The sequence below is a fragment of the Trachypithecus francoisi genome, unplaced genomic scaffold (genome assembly GCF_009764315.1).
Source record: "Trachypithecus francoisi isolate TF-2019V2 unplaced genomic scaffold, Tfra_2.0 Lachesis_group20, whole genome shotgun sequence".
Taxonomy (NCBI): Eukaryota; Metazoa; Chordata; class Mammalia; order Primates; family Cercopithecidae; genus Trachypithecus; species Trachypithecus francoisi.
Window position 1 is genome coordinate 24235978 of NW_022681466.1, and position 15819 is coordinate 24251796.

At 41.6% G+C, this 15819-nt stretch overlaps 1 protein-coding gene across 7 annotated transcripts in view; it reads right to left on the bottom strand.

Moving 5' to 3' along the window:
* Nucleotides 1-15819, bottom strand: part of SPOP (speckle type BTB/POZ protein) — an 84512-nt gene that overhangs the window by 17120 nt on the left and 51573 nt on the right. For all 7 annotated transcript variants that reach the window (XM_033183403.1, XM_033183411.1, XM_033183409.1 and 4 more), the window contains 4 exons: nucleotides 8176-8319; nucleotides 7391-7512; nucleotides 4688-4839; nucleotides 4437-4564 (listed from right to left, as the gene is read on the bottom strand). In XM_033183403.1, the coding sequence (XP_033039294.1) occupies nucleotides 4437-4564; nucleotides 4688-4839; nucleotides 7391-7512; nucleotides 8176-8253 (480 nt within the window). In that variant the 5' untranslated portion in view covers nucleotides 8254-8319. The remainder of the gene's footprint in view (nucleotides 1-4436; nucleotides 4565-4687; nucleotides 4840-7390; nucleotides 7513-8175; nucleotides 8320-15819) is intronic.

Genomic DNA, 15819 nt, shown 5'->3' on the forward strand with positions numbered 1-15819 from the left:
GTGCGCGTGTGTAAAACAATTGGTTTTAAAATTTACAGACAGGGTCTCCCTCTGTTGCCCAGGCTGGAGTACAGTGGTACTGCTGTGATCACAGCTCACTGTAGCCTCCAACTCCTGGGCTTAAGCAATCCTCCTGCTTCACCCTCCCAAGTAGCTAGGACTACAGGCATGTGCCATCATACCTGGCTAATTTTTAAATTTTTTGTAGAGACAGGGTCTCACTATGTTGCCCAGGCTGGTCTCAAACTTCTGGGATAGAATGATCCTCCTACCTCAGCCTCCCAAAGTGCTGGGATACAGGTTATAGTGAGCTATGATTAAGCAACTTCACTGTAGCCTGGGCAAGATCAAGATCCCATCTCTTAAAAAATTAAAATAAAGTTAATTAGTGTCTGGATATTTCACATTTATATGTTATTTCATATTTCATCTTTAGTTGCAACATCACAAAGAGGTACTGGGATTATCTACCTGTCAAAGGCATATATGGTAAAGTTGGAATACAATGCATCTTTATTGCTAATGGCTATTTGTTTTCAATATAAATAATTGGAGAAAAGGGTCAATAGAAGCTGAAATATTTCATGAAGATTTTCTGTGGACCAAATTATTAAAGAGAAAATTTTAAATAGAATTTAAACATGCTTTCATGTCTCTATTTATTTATTTATTTTACAGACAGGGACTAATTATGTTGCCCAGGTAGGAGTGCAATGGCTATTCACAAGCACGATCATAGCACACCACAACCTGGAACTCCTGGGTTCAAGTGATCCTCTTGCATCAGCCTCAGGAGTAGCTGGGAACCACAGGCGTGCGCTACCACTCCTGGCTCTCATGTCTCTCTCTTTTATTACCAAACTAAATGCTCTGTCAAGAAAACTTGGGACCCGAGTTTGTGCTTCCTTGGGTGAATGGCATTCAGCTCCACTTAGTGTAGTGCAGCGGACTAGAGATAGAAAATAGGGAGCTGACATGACCCTCACACTAGTTTGCTGCACAATGTTAGGAAAAATTACCTGACTCCCTAGGCACTGCTTCTCTCCCCTTGTAACATGAAATGAAGAAAACAGAACTAAACCTAGCTCAAAGGACTGTAATAAGGGACAATTCAGGAAATGCTTTCAAAATGCTTCCAAATAAGTTAACTAAGCAATATCAACTTGGAAGAACTGCCACATTTCCTAATAGGTAAAACATCACTAAGAACTGAAAGTGATCTCAGTGTCCACAGTCATATCACCCTGAACACGCCTGATCTTGTCTGAAAGTGAACTCAATGTAGGGCACATTATAAATAAGACCACCCATTCATCATTTTCAGAGTTCACAATCTAATTTCATTTAAACGTTCAACAACAGGAATACCACTGAAATAAAGGCCAAACATAAATGGGTGCTTCTCGGTCTTCCACCATAGGAGTCCCCCTTGTGGCCTCTGGGAGCACGAGAATCCCTATGAAACAATTGTACTTAGTATACCAGGATGAGAATGAGAGTGCCTGAGCCAAAGGCTGAGTGAGGAACGGGGCACTGGGGTACTAGAACCTAGATTTCTATATGGACATCAATTTCATAAAAGCCTCTAAATAATATGAAAATACTAATTAAACCAATAACAAATAAAATGTAAATATGAATTAAAACAAATGTGTTTATAAATATTCCACTGATAGAAGGGAAATAACAGGTCAAAGGATAAAATGTGCACCAAAAATGATCTAGCTATGAAAAGTGCTAAGAACTTAGATGAGCTGCAGACATCTTTAAAACCCACACATCCAATACACACCCCCACGCAACCGTCTTGCAACGCTGAATGCTACTAAGTCCACAGAGAGCCTTGGAACAGAAACAAGTCTCACTAGGCATAAGCCCAAGTATGAGAAGCAACACTCAGCACCTGTGGCCAACAGAGAAGTGTGAGAGGAACAGATGGCACACCTGGTTCGATGGTAAAAAACCGATGGCATCAGCAGAACCCAGCAGACGTTTCCCTGTTCAACATCTCCTCGTTTCTAAAGTGTCATCTCACTTCCCATCTAAGTCAAGGCACATCTAAACTTAACCACAGGATTTCTCCTAAGAGAATTTCATATGGGGAAGTGAAGGGAGAGAGAGACCGAGCTGGAACTTGGCCTCGGATTCAACCACAGGATAAGAGACTGCCAAGTGAGGGAAGGCCAACTGGTTTCCAAATCAAGACTGTGAAGACAGGGGTTGGAGCAGCTGGAATGGATTGGGAAGAGAGTGGGAAGCATATGAGAAAAGGCTGGACCCACTGTGGACTCAAAAAAGCTACAGTAAAGGTTATGGTATTGCCTAATATTGCCAGATGCAGTATTTAGGGGAGATTTTCTTCAGAGAACAGTTTCAAGATTGGCTTTCATTTCCAATAGAAACTAGAATTTTCTACTATTTTTAAGTTTTTCTGAAATGCAAGTCTCTAAAATAGGTGAAGATTCAAACTGTGATCTGTTTACATAACATCTAACCTCATGTAAAACCAAATAAATTCTCATTTCTTCATTCAGGCAACTGAGTATAATCTGTGACCAGTTAAGATTTACACAGAATTCACACTCCAAGTTTATCAGACATAAAAGAACTGCCACATTTTATGTATTTATTATAGATGCTATCACTCTAGCATTTCCTTCTTTTACTTAGTAATTAAAAAGGAGAAGGGATACCAATTTATGCAAACTATATTTTACATATTTAGTGTGGTATTGTAAGAAACTGCCTCCAGGCCGGGCGCGGTGGCTCAAGCCTGTAATCCCAGCACTTTGGGAGGCTGAGACGGGTGGATCACGAGGTCAGGAGATCAAGACTATCCTGGCTAACACGGTGAAACCCCGTCTCTACTAAAAAATACAAAAAAACTAGCTGGGCGTGGTGGCAGGCGCCTGTAGTCCCAGCTACTCGGGAGGCTGAGGCAGGAGAATGGCGTGAACCCGGGAGGCGGAGCTTGCAGTGAGCTGAAGGGAGCTGAGATCCGGCCATTGCACTCCAGCCCGGGCAGCAGAGAGAGACTCCATCTCAAAAAAAAAAAAAGAAACTGCCTCCAAAGTTTTCGAATCATTTGCAACTACTCTGTTGCAATACAGAAAGCTGGCTGGGCGTGGTGGCTCACGCCTGTAATCCCAGCACTTTGGGAGGCTGAGGGAGGCGGATCGCTTGAGGTCAGGAGTTTGAGACCAGCCTGGCCAACATGGTGGAACCCCATCTCTACTAAAAATACAAGAATTAGCCAGGCCTGGTGGCACACGCCTGTAATCCCAGCTACTCGGGAGGCTAAGGCAGGAGAATCACTTGAATCTGGGAGGCAGAGGCTACAGTGGCCAAGGTCACGCCACTGCACTATAGCCTGGGTGACACAGCAAGACTCCGTCTCAAAAAAAAAAAAAAAAGAAAGAAATACAGAAGCCTGCTACTGACAGCTAGGCCTTTTCTGCAAAAGGGCAAGACTCCTAAGGGACTCCTTTTCCTGCTACTCAGGTGGTGATATGCCTTTGAAACTGTCATTAACTCACAGTGTGAGTCTATTATTTGACAGAGAAAGCTGGCAATTGGGGAACAACCGTACCATCCCCCACGATGATACACTGTTTATTATTATCAAGCGGTGCTGCTCAGGAAGTGGTTCCTCAACCACACTATGTGCAGGGAACACTAATGCCCCAGTTGACTGGAGATTTTATTCATTTATTACACCGTGAGCTTGTAAGTATTTCTAAATGTATTCATAACATCATGAAATGACTAATTGGTATATACTCATTAAAGAAACCACTTTCCAACTCATTCTTGGTTTAGGAATTTGACTTCAAGGCTTCTCCTGTAAACCTGGGAAAAGCTCTTAGGTCATTGGTGTGAGGACTTTCCTAACTGACTACAGCTAGCTCTCTGAGCTGTGAGTCAGAGAGCTTTACATAGCCTTCACCCTAGAAAAAAATGGTTCTCACCTTCCTATTTCATAATTACTCCAGCAAGACAAACCATAGGCCTCAACTCTTGATAAGAATCTAGTTTAAAGAGCAGAAAAGGAAAGTAATGTGCAAACACACATGGCCTTCACACTTAAGAAGCCAGAAAGTATAAAGAACAGATACACATATTTAGCTTGATGTGACAGTTCTTTCAAATGCTATCTGAAAAAAATCCCACAGTGAAAACTCCTGACCCAAGCAACTTAAAACTGACACATACCAAGGTAGCACACAATCTTTGTTTTTCAGAACAGTAACAAGTGGAAAGCTGAGATGCCCAACAACCTTGAAATCATCAGGTAGCTCAATAAGTCACATAAATAACATTTGTGCAGCACTACTCCACTTGGGGTTTTTTCTTACTCTACATCCCTGATACAATTAAGTCTACCAATACTCATCAGGTCTGGGAACTGCTAGTCTCAGCAGAATACAAGGACTCACCTCGCAAAAGAGGGTAAGCTTGTCATCAGGGAGAAGCCCGTTGGCCTCATCCAAAAGGAAATCTCTACGGATGAATTTCTTGAATCCCCAGTCTTTGCCTTGCACAAACCTATATGCCCGTTGACTCTCTGGGGTGAAAAAAAAAAGTCATATTTAAGGTTACGCAAACACCAGATCAAAGCCACAACTTGTCAGTGTATGAAACTTCTGGATGTGAAACTTAAGAATTGAACAAAGAGGAGAACATTCACCCATAGCTTTGGTTTCTTCTCCCTTGGCATTCAGGATGGAGAATTTGAATTTTGCCCGAACTTCACTCTTTGGACAGCTGACCAGTAACAGGTAAAGTGACAGGTAATCTTTGCTTTCTTCATCTAGCCCTTTGGGGTTTACTCGCAAACACCTGTCCAAAACAGATAGAAAAAAAAAAAAAATGTCAAAAGCATCCATTTTGATAGAACTGGAACATCAGACTCAAGAGAGGGAGATATTTAAAAAACAAATCCAGGCCTCAAAGAAGAATATAATTCAGTAGAATAACCAGCTGGGAACAACTTTTTTTTCTTTTGTTTTTGAGACAGGGTCTTACTCTGTCATCCAGGCTAGAGTACAGTGGTATGATCATGGCTTACTGCAACCTCGATCTCCCTGGTCTCAGGTGATCCTCCCACTCCAGCCTCCTGAGTAGCTGGGACTACAGATGTGCACCACCATGGCCAGCTAATTTTTGTCGAGATGGGGTTTCGCCATATTGCCCAGGCTGGTCTTGAATGCCTGAGCGCAAGCGATCCGTCTGCCTCAGCCTCCCAGAGTGCTGGGATTACAGGAATAAGCAACCACACCCGGCTGGAAACCACTTTTCTAGAGCAAAATGGGTCACCTTTTAAAAAGTAAACAACAGGCTGGGTGCGATGGCTCACCCCTGTAATCTCAGCACTTTGGGAGGCCAAAGCAGGTGCATCACTTGAGGTCAGGAATTCGAGGCCAGCCTGGCCAACATGGCGAAACCCTGTCTCTACTAAAAATAAAAAATAAAGAAAAAAACTAGCTGGGCGTGGTGGCAGGCACCTGTAATCCCAGCTACTCAGGAGGCTGAGGCAGGAGAATCGCCTGAACCTGGGAGGCAGAGGTTGCAGTGAGCTGAGATCGCGCCATAGCACTCCAGCCTGGGTAATAAGAGCGAAACTCCGTCTCGAAAAAGAAAAAAAGAAAAAAAAAAAAAAGAAATGTGTGGGCCAGGTACGGTGGCTCATGCCTGTAATCCCAGCACTTTGGGAGTCCAAGGCGGGCAGATCACTTAAGTTCGAGAACAGGCTGACCAACATGGTGAAACCCTGTCTCTACTGAAAATACCAGGTGTGCTGGCAGGCACCTATAATCCCTGCTTCCCCGGAGGCTGAGGCAGGAGAATTGCTTTAACCCAGGAGGCAGAGGTTGCAGTGAGCCAAGATTGCGCCACTGCACTTCAGCCTGGGCGATAAGAGAATGTCTCAAAAAAGAAAAAATAAGTGTGAATAATCTTTTATAGATAATAATAATATACATCATCTTTTAAAGATATTTTCCCAATCTGGCAATAATATTCCAAGACTAAAATAAAAGACGCAATATGAAGGAAGCACAGACAAAAGTAAATTCTCATTACATAGCACAGAATTCCAGGCCAGACTTCTAAACAGTGTTAGAGATGCCAACCTGTTACGGAGAGATCAAAACAAAATTCAGACAGAATAGGTTCAACTAAGTTGTAAATGTCATTAGTCAAATGCATGGGTTTCAGACACTGCTTCTACCACATGCAATACATAGGTCACATGTATCCTTAGGCCTTGTCTGTATTATTGAACCTCTCTCAAACAGGTGGCCCAATCCAGTATCTCTCTAGGGAGTGCATATGCCACATACATTATTATACACCTTGCTAATGATGAGGATTTAAATACGATGTCTAAGAATAAACATCTCTCTCAACACTTAGTAGTAAAATGCACAATATATAGCCAACAAATACTAAATTAATGAAAAAATAACTTTTGCTGGGTTATCAGAGGTCAAAACTGGTGGTTCAGAGACATGTGTTTGCTCTTTGCAGTGGGTATATGGTTGTATCCTCAACTGCCTGCTCCTCAGGCAAGATGACACATAGTCTGAATAAGACTGATCCCCACTCCTCGATCATATTTTCCCTGCTCCAGGGATTAGTTCAGGGAATGCAGACATAAAACGATTGGTGCATGTACAACATATTCCTGGCCACACAGTTCAGAGAAAGCTCAAAGACTTTCGCTGGCATGTAGTAGATTATACCCATTGCTACTGCCAGTCACCCTTCAAGCACAAGAGAAGCTAGACCTGAGATGTCCAAGAGCGTGGAGAGCAGGGCCAGGACAGAGATGGTGTTCTTACTCTAACCACTGGCTTGCTGGATCAAGCTACCTTCAAACCCATCCTATACCCGGTCAATACAGTTACATAAGCAAATAAATCCCCTTTCCTGTTTAAAAGCAGGCAACTTAAAAGTAAAGAGATTTTTATGTTAAAATCTAGATTTCTTGCTTTTCCTGAAAAATCAGAAAATCTGGCAAGGGTCAGTCCTTACTCATGCATAGCTATAGTTAGCTGGAGCTGAGTAGCCAGCATCTCTTTTAGAACACTCACTAGTTTGCCAAGCAGTCACCAGTCATTCCATTTATGGGTATCATTTATAACACTGGCCTTCTTTATTTATTTGCATTACCCTATAGCTTGAGTTTGCTGATTTCTGATATACTCATTGAATGAATTCAACAAATATTTAGTGAGTACCTATTATGTGCTAGGCACTGGGAAATACAGTAAGAACAAAACAAAAGTCCCAGCCCTCATGGAAATTACATTCTTGTCAGTGTCCCATAAAAACAAACAAAACAGACAACTTCAGAAAAATTTTTACAGCTAGACGTATTCTTCCTCACCATTTCAGTTTATCATTGGCTCCTGATGAAAAGGTAGAACTTTTAATGACTTCACCCATTTCCTCCCGGCAAAAGCTAAAGTTATTGATGGTCCACATGTAGGAGAATTTCACTACCTTGATCTGTTGATAGAAAAACAGGAAGGAATTAAACAGGAAGTGGACAACCTGAAAAAAAAGGCTGAAGAGCAGATTGTCATTTCCCCTCCCTCCCTCTGCATGACCCTGATAGGAAGATAGCAGTTTTCAGGTTTTTCTCACCTTAGGTTCCTCATCCACATTTTAAGAAATCTCATACTGACCAATAGCTTTTATAACTTTTTCAGCTGCTGAGAACACTGGATGGAAAGTGAGAGAAACATAGATAGGAAAAAAAAAACAAAAAACCACAGCACCACCATGGACAGGGCTGGGAAAGCATATGTTAAATCGTACTTAAAATGGGTCTCTGTTACTAAAACGGTGATGTCACTGCCTGGGGTTGCACATCTCAAACTTGTTTCCCCAACAGAGGAAACTTAAAACACTTTCATCAAGGGCAATGTAACTAGATCTAGTTTCAAAGATTCCCCCTTTCAACCTCCACTGAAAAACACTAGCCTAGGGAATTTAGATTCCACATGGAAAACTAAGGCACCTGAGGCTAACAAGTACCTTATCTATCTGCTCTTTGGCAGTTATGTTCCAGAGAAAGCAGGAAGTCCAATGTGGAAAAGCAATCCTACTCCTTTCGTCCACCAAATCCTCCCCAGATGCAAGATTCACAGGGTGAAAACGTCAACTTACCTGTGTGTAGCACCAACTCTCAGCTACGGGGCCACTCGACATTTCTGCCGGAGGTGGAGGACTTGGAACCCTTGACATCGCCAGTTTGAAGGTTAAACGAGATTTCCAAAGTCAGGGAGCAAAGATTTCTGTTCCCTCTTCACCCTGGTCAGATCCAAAAGCAAGAAGACTTTATTAGATTATTGAGATACTATCCTAACTATTGACCTGCTAGAGACTGGAAGTTTTGTCTCCATACTGTTTGAGTGGCTCCTTACCATGGAGGTCCTAAATTTTTTTTTTTCCCCCTGAGATGGAGTTTCACTCTTGTTGACCAGACTGGAGTGCAATGGTATGATCTTGGCTCACTGCAACCTCCACCTTTCCTGGGTTCAAGTGATTCTCCTGCCTAAGCCTCCTAAGCTGGGATTACAGGCATGCACCACCACGCTTGGCTAATTGTGTATTTTTAGTAGAGACGGGGTTTCTCCATATTAGTCAGGCTGGTCTTGAACTCCTGACCTCAGGTGATCCACCCGCCTCGACCTCCCAAAGTGTTGGGATTACAGGCGTGAGCCACCGTGCCCGGCTGGGGTCCTAAATTTAAATGTTAACGTCAGAAAAGGCTATCTAATGTAAAGTAGTCACCTAGTCACAATTATATCACCCTATACCTCTGCACAATACTCAATAACTATATTGCTGAATGAATTTACTCGAAGGGTATTTAAAGTATATCTATGAAAAGGCTGCCTGAAGAGGAGACAGCATCATTAACACCAGACATAACTTGCCATAGGCTCCTTCCTTTGGGGTACAAATACTCTACTCCTAAAGCAAAATGACCTTGTTACCCTCTCCAAGTTTGCTTCATCTTCTCCTATGCTTCACTGCAAACTTAAGGAGTCTTCTATTCCTCAACCCATTGCTAGCTGCTCTCTTGAAGGGGAATATTTTTACACCTTTCTTAGATGTATTCCTTTCTCTGAAGCATTCATGATCTCTCCCTGCTTACATTCCTGTAACCACTCGATATTTCAGATTCTTCTCCTTGCTCTGTTTTGTGATCATTCCTCAGTTTCTTGTACCAGATTATCTTTGTCCACTGTTGCTCCCCATGGTTTAATCCTCAATCATTTTCTCAATCTACATTCTCTTTATGTCAATTTTTTGTTTTTTCATCAGTCAGACATATCTTTATGGCAATTTCATCCATCCCAACAATGTCAAATTTCTACCTTTATACAAATGTTTTCCAAATCTCTACAACTCTCACCTCTCTCATAAGCCTCAGACCATTCTCCAATAACTGCTATATATCTCAATGGGGTGTCTCAGTAGCAAATCAAATCCAACTCAAAATTCTTCCCTCCAAAGCCTTTCTAAATACCAAAGTCATTCAAAAAACTGGTGAACTTGGGGATGAGGGAGTAGACTGGGGAGATGTAGGTTCAAGGGATACAAAGTTGCAGATGGGTAAGATTAATCCATCTAGAGAAGATCTACTGTACAACATGAGGGCTATAGTTAATAATATTGTATTGTATAACAGAAGTTTGCCAGAAGAGATTTTAGGTGCTTTTACCACCTACGCGTGCACACGCACACACACACGTGCACACACACACGTACACACAAAAGGTAACCGTCAGATAATGGATATGTTAATTGGTTTGACTATAGTAATCATTTCACTATGCATATGCAAATCAAAATATTATGTTGCATACCTCAAATATATACAATTTTTACTTTTTTTTTGAGACAGGGTCTCACTTTGTAACCCAGGCTGCAGTACAGTGGCTCGATCTTGGCTCACTACAACCTCTGCCTCCCAGGCTCAAGCAATCCTCAGCCTCCTGAGTAGCTGGGACAATAGGCATGCACCACCATACCACCTTGCTAATTTTTTGTATTTTTTTGTGGAGACAGGGTTCTGCCATGTTGCCCAGGCTGGTCTTGAACTCCCGGACTCAAACAGTATGCCCACCTTGGCCTCCCAAAGTGCTAGGATTACAGGGATGAGCTACCACGTCTGGCCACAGTTTTTTTTAATTGGTGAATTTGGTTACAATTTCTTTTTTTTTTTTTTTTTGAGACGGAGTCACGCTCTGTCGCCCAGGTTGGAGTACAATGGCCGGATCTCAGCTCACTGCAAGCTCCGCCTCCCGGGCTTACGCCATTCTCCTGCCTCAGCCTCCCGAGTAGCTGGGACTACAAGCGCCACCTCGCCCGGCTAGTTTTTTGTATTTTTTTTTAGTAGAGACGGGGTTTCACCAGGATGGTCTCGATCTCCTGACATCATGATCTGCCTGTCTCGGCCTCCCAAAGTGCTGGGATTACAGGCTTCAGCCACCGCACCTGGCCAATTTGGTTACAATTTCTAAGCACCATAAACAAAGACCAAAGACTACAAAAAAAAAAAAAAAAAAAAAAGCTTGTAACATATGACAAAAGGACTGAATAAAAAATTGATATATAAATTGTTTCTGTGAAATCAATTGGGTGTATCTAGTACAGTGGAAAATACATGTACCCTAAAACTTAGTAACGCCACTTTTAATGATACATGTGCTAGAGCTGTGATTCTGAAGTGTAGAATAAAAGGACCAGAATCTCCTTTTAAACAGATTGCTGGCCCCACCCCCACAGTTTCTGATTCAGAGATTTGGGATGGGCCCAAGTTTGCACTTCTAACAAGTTCCCAGATGATCCTTTGAGAACTGCTGTCCTAGAGAAACTACACGTGGGCACAAAACACAGACAAGGGTTTTCAATGTGGCACCGTTAATAACAGTGAAAAACCAGAAACAAACTAAAAATCCTTTAATAGGGGAATAGATAACTAATTTGTATTATTTCCATATAACGGAAAACTATACTTCAGAATTTAAAATTCATGAACTAGGCTGGGCACAGTGGCTCACACCTGTAATCCCAGCACTTTGGGAGGCTGAGGCAGGCAGATCACTCGAGATTGGGAGTTTGAGACCAGCCTGACCAACATGGAGAAATCCTGTCTCTACTAAAAATACAAAATTAGCCAGCAGTGGTGGCGTGCGCCTGTCATCCCAGCTATTCGGGAGGCTGAGGCAGGAGAATCGCTTGAACCCGGGAGGCGGAGGTTGTGGTGGGCCGAGATTGCACCATTGTACTACAGCCTGGGCAACAAGAGCGAAGCTCCATCTCAAAAAATAAAATAAAATAAAATAAAAGAACTAGATCTACAGCACCATGGACATCAAACACAGCGCTAATAAAAAAAGCAAGTTTAGGAATGACATGTACAGTATATTATTTATGCAAATTTAAGGTTTATATATTATTTACAGATATATGATGTAGTAAACGTAAAAAACAACAACAACAACAAAAACCCAGCCTTGACAGCCTATATATCAGTTTCATACTGGGAGAAGGAGGGAGAAGGAGACTGGGAAAATAATATAAGATACTTCAAGTTTATCTCTTGTGATTCTTTTAAAATAAGGATACAAGGAAAATATGATAATACAAATATCTGTTAATTAGGGATGACAGGTACTTGGGTATAAACTACTTTTTGTAGTGTTCTGCATTATTTTTATTGTTTTGATATTGGAGCAATTGTGTAAGGATGTATTCCATTATATCACACATCTCTGGTTTTTAATATACAAGGGAGAAATTTCCTGAGCACCTAGTTTATTTTCAAAGGCCAAACAATATGAATCTTATAACTGATCATGTTGCCCTCCTTGCTTGGCTACTAGGAAATCCTGAGACAAGTTTGTGACTCATCTCTTAAAACTGTAAGCCCATATGCCTGTTTTATATGCTATATTTTATACAGGATCATATGTTCATTCTATAATAGTTTTATTTTCTTAATTATTCCCTTTGATATAATTCTCTCAACTTTTAATCTTTTATTATGTTAAGTATTTTTGGAATCTGCCTCAAATCCTTTGCAGAAAGAGGTATAACAAGTAACAACAGGCTGGGCATGGTGGCTCATGCCTGTAATCCCTGGACTTTGGAAGGCCAAGGCAGGCGGGTCACCTGAGGTCAGGAGTTCAAAACCAGCCTGGCCAACATGGTGAAACCCCATCTCTACTAAAAATACAAAAATAAGCCGGGTGTGACAATGCACACCTGTAATGCCAGCTACTTGGGAGGTTGAGACAGAGAATTGCTAGAACTCAGGAGGTGGACGTGAAGGTGGAGGTTGTAGTGAGCCAAGATGGCGCCATTGTACTCTAGCCTGGGAGACAGGGGGGGAAAAAAAAAGTAACAACAAATCACACAATAACTCAACTCACAAATATTCACTGATTCACTGACTACTTAAATAATAAACAAGGAGATTAATAAACTACAGGTGCGCCTTCACAGAGTAATACTCATAAATGGATGCTATTCCCATGGTCATAAACGCTATCTTACAGGAATTGACTTTTTTTTTTTTTTTTTTTTTTTGAGATGGAACCTCACTCTGTGGCCCAGGCTGGAGTGCAGTGGTGATCATGGCTCACTGCAAGGTCCGCCTCCCGGGTTCATGCCATTCTCCTGCCTCAGGCTCCTGAGTAGCTGGGACTACAGGCGCCCGCCACCATGCCCAGCTAATTTTTGTATTTTTAGTAGAGATGGGGTTTCACCGTGTTAGCCAGGATGGTCTCCATCTCCTGACCTCATGATCTGCTGGCCTCGGCCTCCTAAAGTGCTGGGATTACAGGCATGAGCCACCACGCCCGGCCAGGAATTTACAATTAAGGCATCTGTGAAATCACAGATGAAGCTAACATGGTGTGCTGTCTCACTTAAGCTAGCAAACTAAGCACTGCAGTGGCATTCGGGCCTCCCTGGCTTGTGCAATTCATGATTCCATGATAACATGAAGAAAAGAGGCCAAATGCTACTGTGGTCACCTCCAAGACAGGCTTGCATTTGATGGAAAACACATTCTCAAAGAACTGTTTTATTTTTCCATTAACAAGTATAAATTAGCTAGTTTTACAAATCCCAATTATCATTAATGGCCAGAGTGAAATTTCAAAATTCCTACTTTGGGACAGGGTGCAATGAAGGTTTGATTTTATGCGTTAGTTAAGAACAAAAAATTTGGCTCTGGAGAGGTGGATTATAGGCACAGCTCTACACTGAGTAATCATAAAATACTAATTTGAACTTATTTTGAGGTTAAAAAAACTTCAAACTTACCTAACAATGAACAATTTATGAATTACCTAAGCCCAGGGAAAGGCCAAATTTTAATAATCAGTTTATTTTAATGCCTTAATTGTTGCTACTGATCCTTGGTTCATTATTATAACCAGAAAAAAGAAAATACTACTTTGATCTTGACCATTTTTTCTCACCTTTTTTGCTTCTGACTTATTTTGTAGCTACATCTTTTCCTTTCTTCTAATTGTTTTTTTTTTTTTTTGAGACGGAGTCTCGCTCTGTCGCCCGGGCTGGAGTGCAGTGGCCGGATCTCAGCTCACTGCAAGCTCCGCCTCCCGGGTTCACACCATTCTCCTGCCTCAGCCTCCCGAGTAGCTGGGACTACAGGCGCCCGCCACCTCGCCCGGCTAATGTTTTGTAATTTTTAGTAGAGACGGGGTTTCACCAGGTTAGCCAGAATGGTCTCGATCTCCTGACCTCGTGATCCGCCCGTCTTGGCCTCCCAAAGTGCTGGGATTACAGGCTTGAGCCACCGCGCCCGGCCCCTTTCTTCTAATTTTTAAAAATCTCTAACCCCACAGCCAGTAGAACTGGAGAATCTGTCTCAAACTCTGAGGAGCTCTAACCACACAACCTGCTGTGAAGGAAATTGACTAGGACAGCACAAGTCTAATTAATTTCACTCATAGCAGGAACCACAGGCAAAGTGTTCATCAGCAAAGTAGTCTAGTGCTACATGAACTCTCTAGCACTTCATGCCAACTGCTGCAGATGACCAGCAGAAAAAAATTTTAGAAAAGAGATCTACCTGAGGATTAGAGTTTGAGAACCTCTGCAGTAGACAACTAAAGCCAAAATATATTGCTCCTGCCTTCAAACAAGTTAAGACAGTCTCTGTCTGCATTCTCTATTGAGAAATTTATTTTCCAAAGCTTACCAAACTTTCTAGTACACTCAAACTCTGAGGCTGAACATACACCACCATTTATCTTCCTGCTTACTCTATTAAATTCTAACCTGTGAGAACAGACCTCTTCAAGTTACATTAAAAAATACACTTTAAAATATCTCTGTCAGCTGTAAATCTGCTTAATTTCCAATGAAGGTAGTATCAGCTAGCACCTAATAAAAATCTCTAATGGAATGCTTCCTAGTGGGTATTATAAGGCCATGAAGTCATTAACCAGTTTTGATGTGATTCAAATCAACAATATAGTTTCTAACTAGAATATTAAACTTTGGAGGACAGACAGAAGGACAAACGAAAATGTATTACAGGTTGAGTATCCCTGCTCCGAAAATTTCCAAAATCCAAAAGTTTTTGAGCACTGACATGACATGCTCATTGGAACACTTTGGATTTCAGATTAGGAATGTTGAACTAGTAAGTATGTAACAAAACTATTCCAAAAAATCTGGAAAAATCTGAAATCCAAAACACTCTGGTCCCAAGCATTTCAGATAAGAGGATAGTCAATCTGTAATGCTGTCGTGATGCATAGATAATGCTTTCAACTGAACCTACGGTGCATTTCTTTTCTGCCTTCTTTTATACTTATGAACACTTCTGCTGACTCCTATAGACTTTAAGCTTCTTAAACAGAACCTGCAACTGTTCTATCGGAACTCAAGGCATTCAGTACAAATACTCTGATAACGGCCAGGCGTGGTGGCTCACGCGTGTAATCCCAGTACTTTGGGAGCCCGAGGTGGGTGGATCACGAGGTCAGGAGTTTGAGACCAGTCTGATCAACATAGTGAAACCCCATCTCTACTAAAAACACAAAAATTAGCCAGGCGTGGTAACACGTGCCTGTAGTCCCAGCTACTCAAAAGGCTGAGGCAGGAGAATCGCTTGAACCTGGGAGGCGGAGGCTGCAGAGAGCTGAGTTGGTGCCACCGCACTCCAGCCTGTGACACAGCGAGACTCCATCTCAAAAAAAAAAAAAAAAAAAAACTCTGATGACTGAAACACTCATCCAGTTGCATTCAAGTTCATTAAGTTTTCTGGGTTTTTTTCCACATATCTCTAAAACAGCCCTTTGAACAATGCTGAGTATATCAGATTTGCAATGTAATGAGAATAATTTGTTATTTCAGATAAATTATATTACAAAGCCAAAAACTCCCAGCCTGGTACCTCTAATCCCGGTCCTGGTAAAAGTGAGTTTTTCATCCAGTATCAAGTATATATTTATTCTACAAGAGGACAAAGCCTTGTTATAATTTCATGTTGAAAACAAAAATCAGTAACTAATCTGAACTAAACTCTTACATAATCAGAATTCTTTCAAGATAGAAGAGAAATTTCCTGTACAATAAAGGAAAATGTCCCAATAGTTTATTTTGCAGTATTTACACAGCTAGGCTGGAACACCCTCTGAAAAGTGTTACATAGACAGCTTGTGCAGTCACTTTTTAAATCTTTCACTTATTTCCCATGAGCATTTCTCCATCATCAGTCGAATCTACTTATTCAGAGAATTAAAATAAAATCAACCA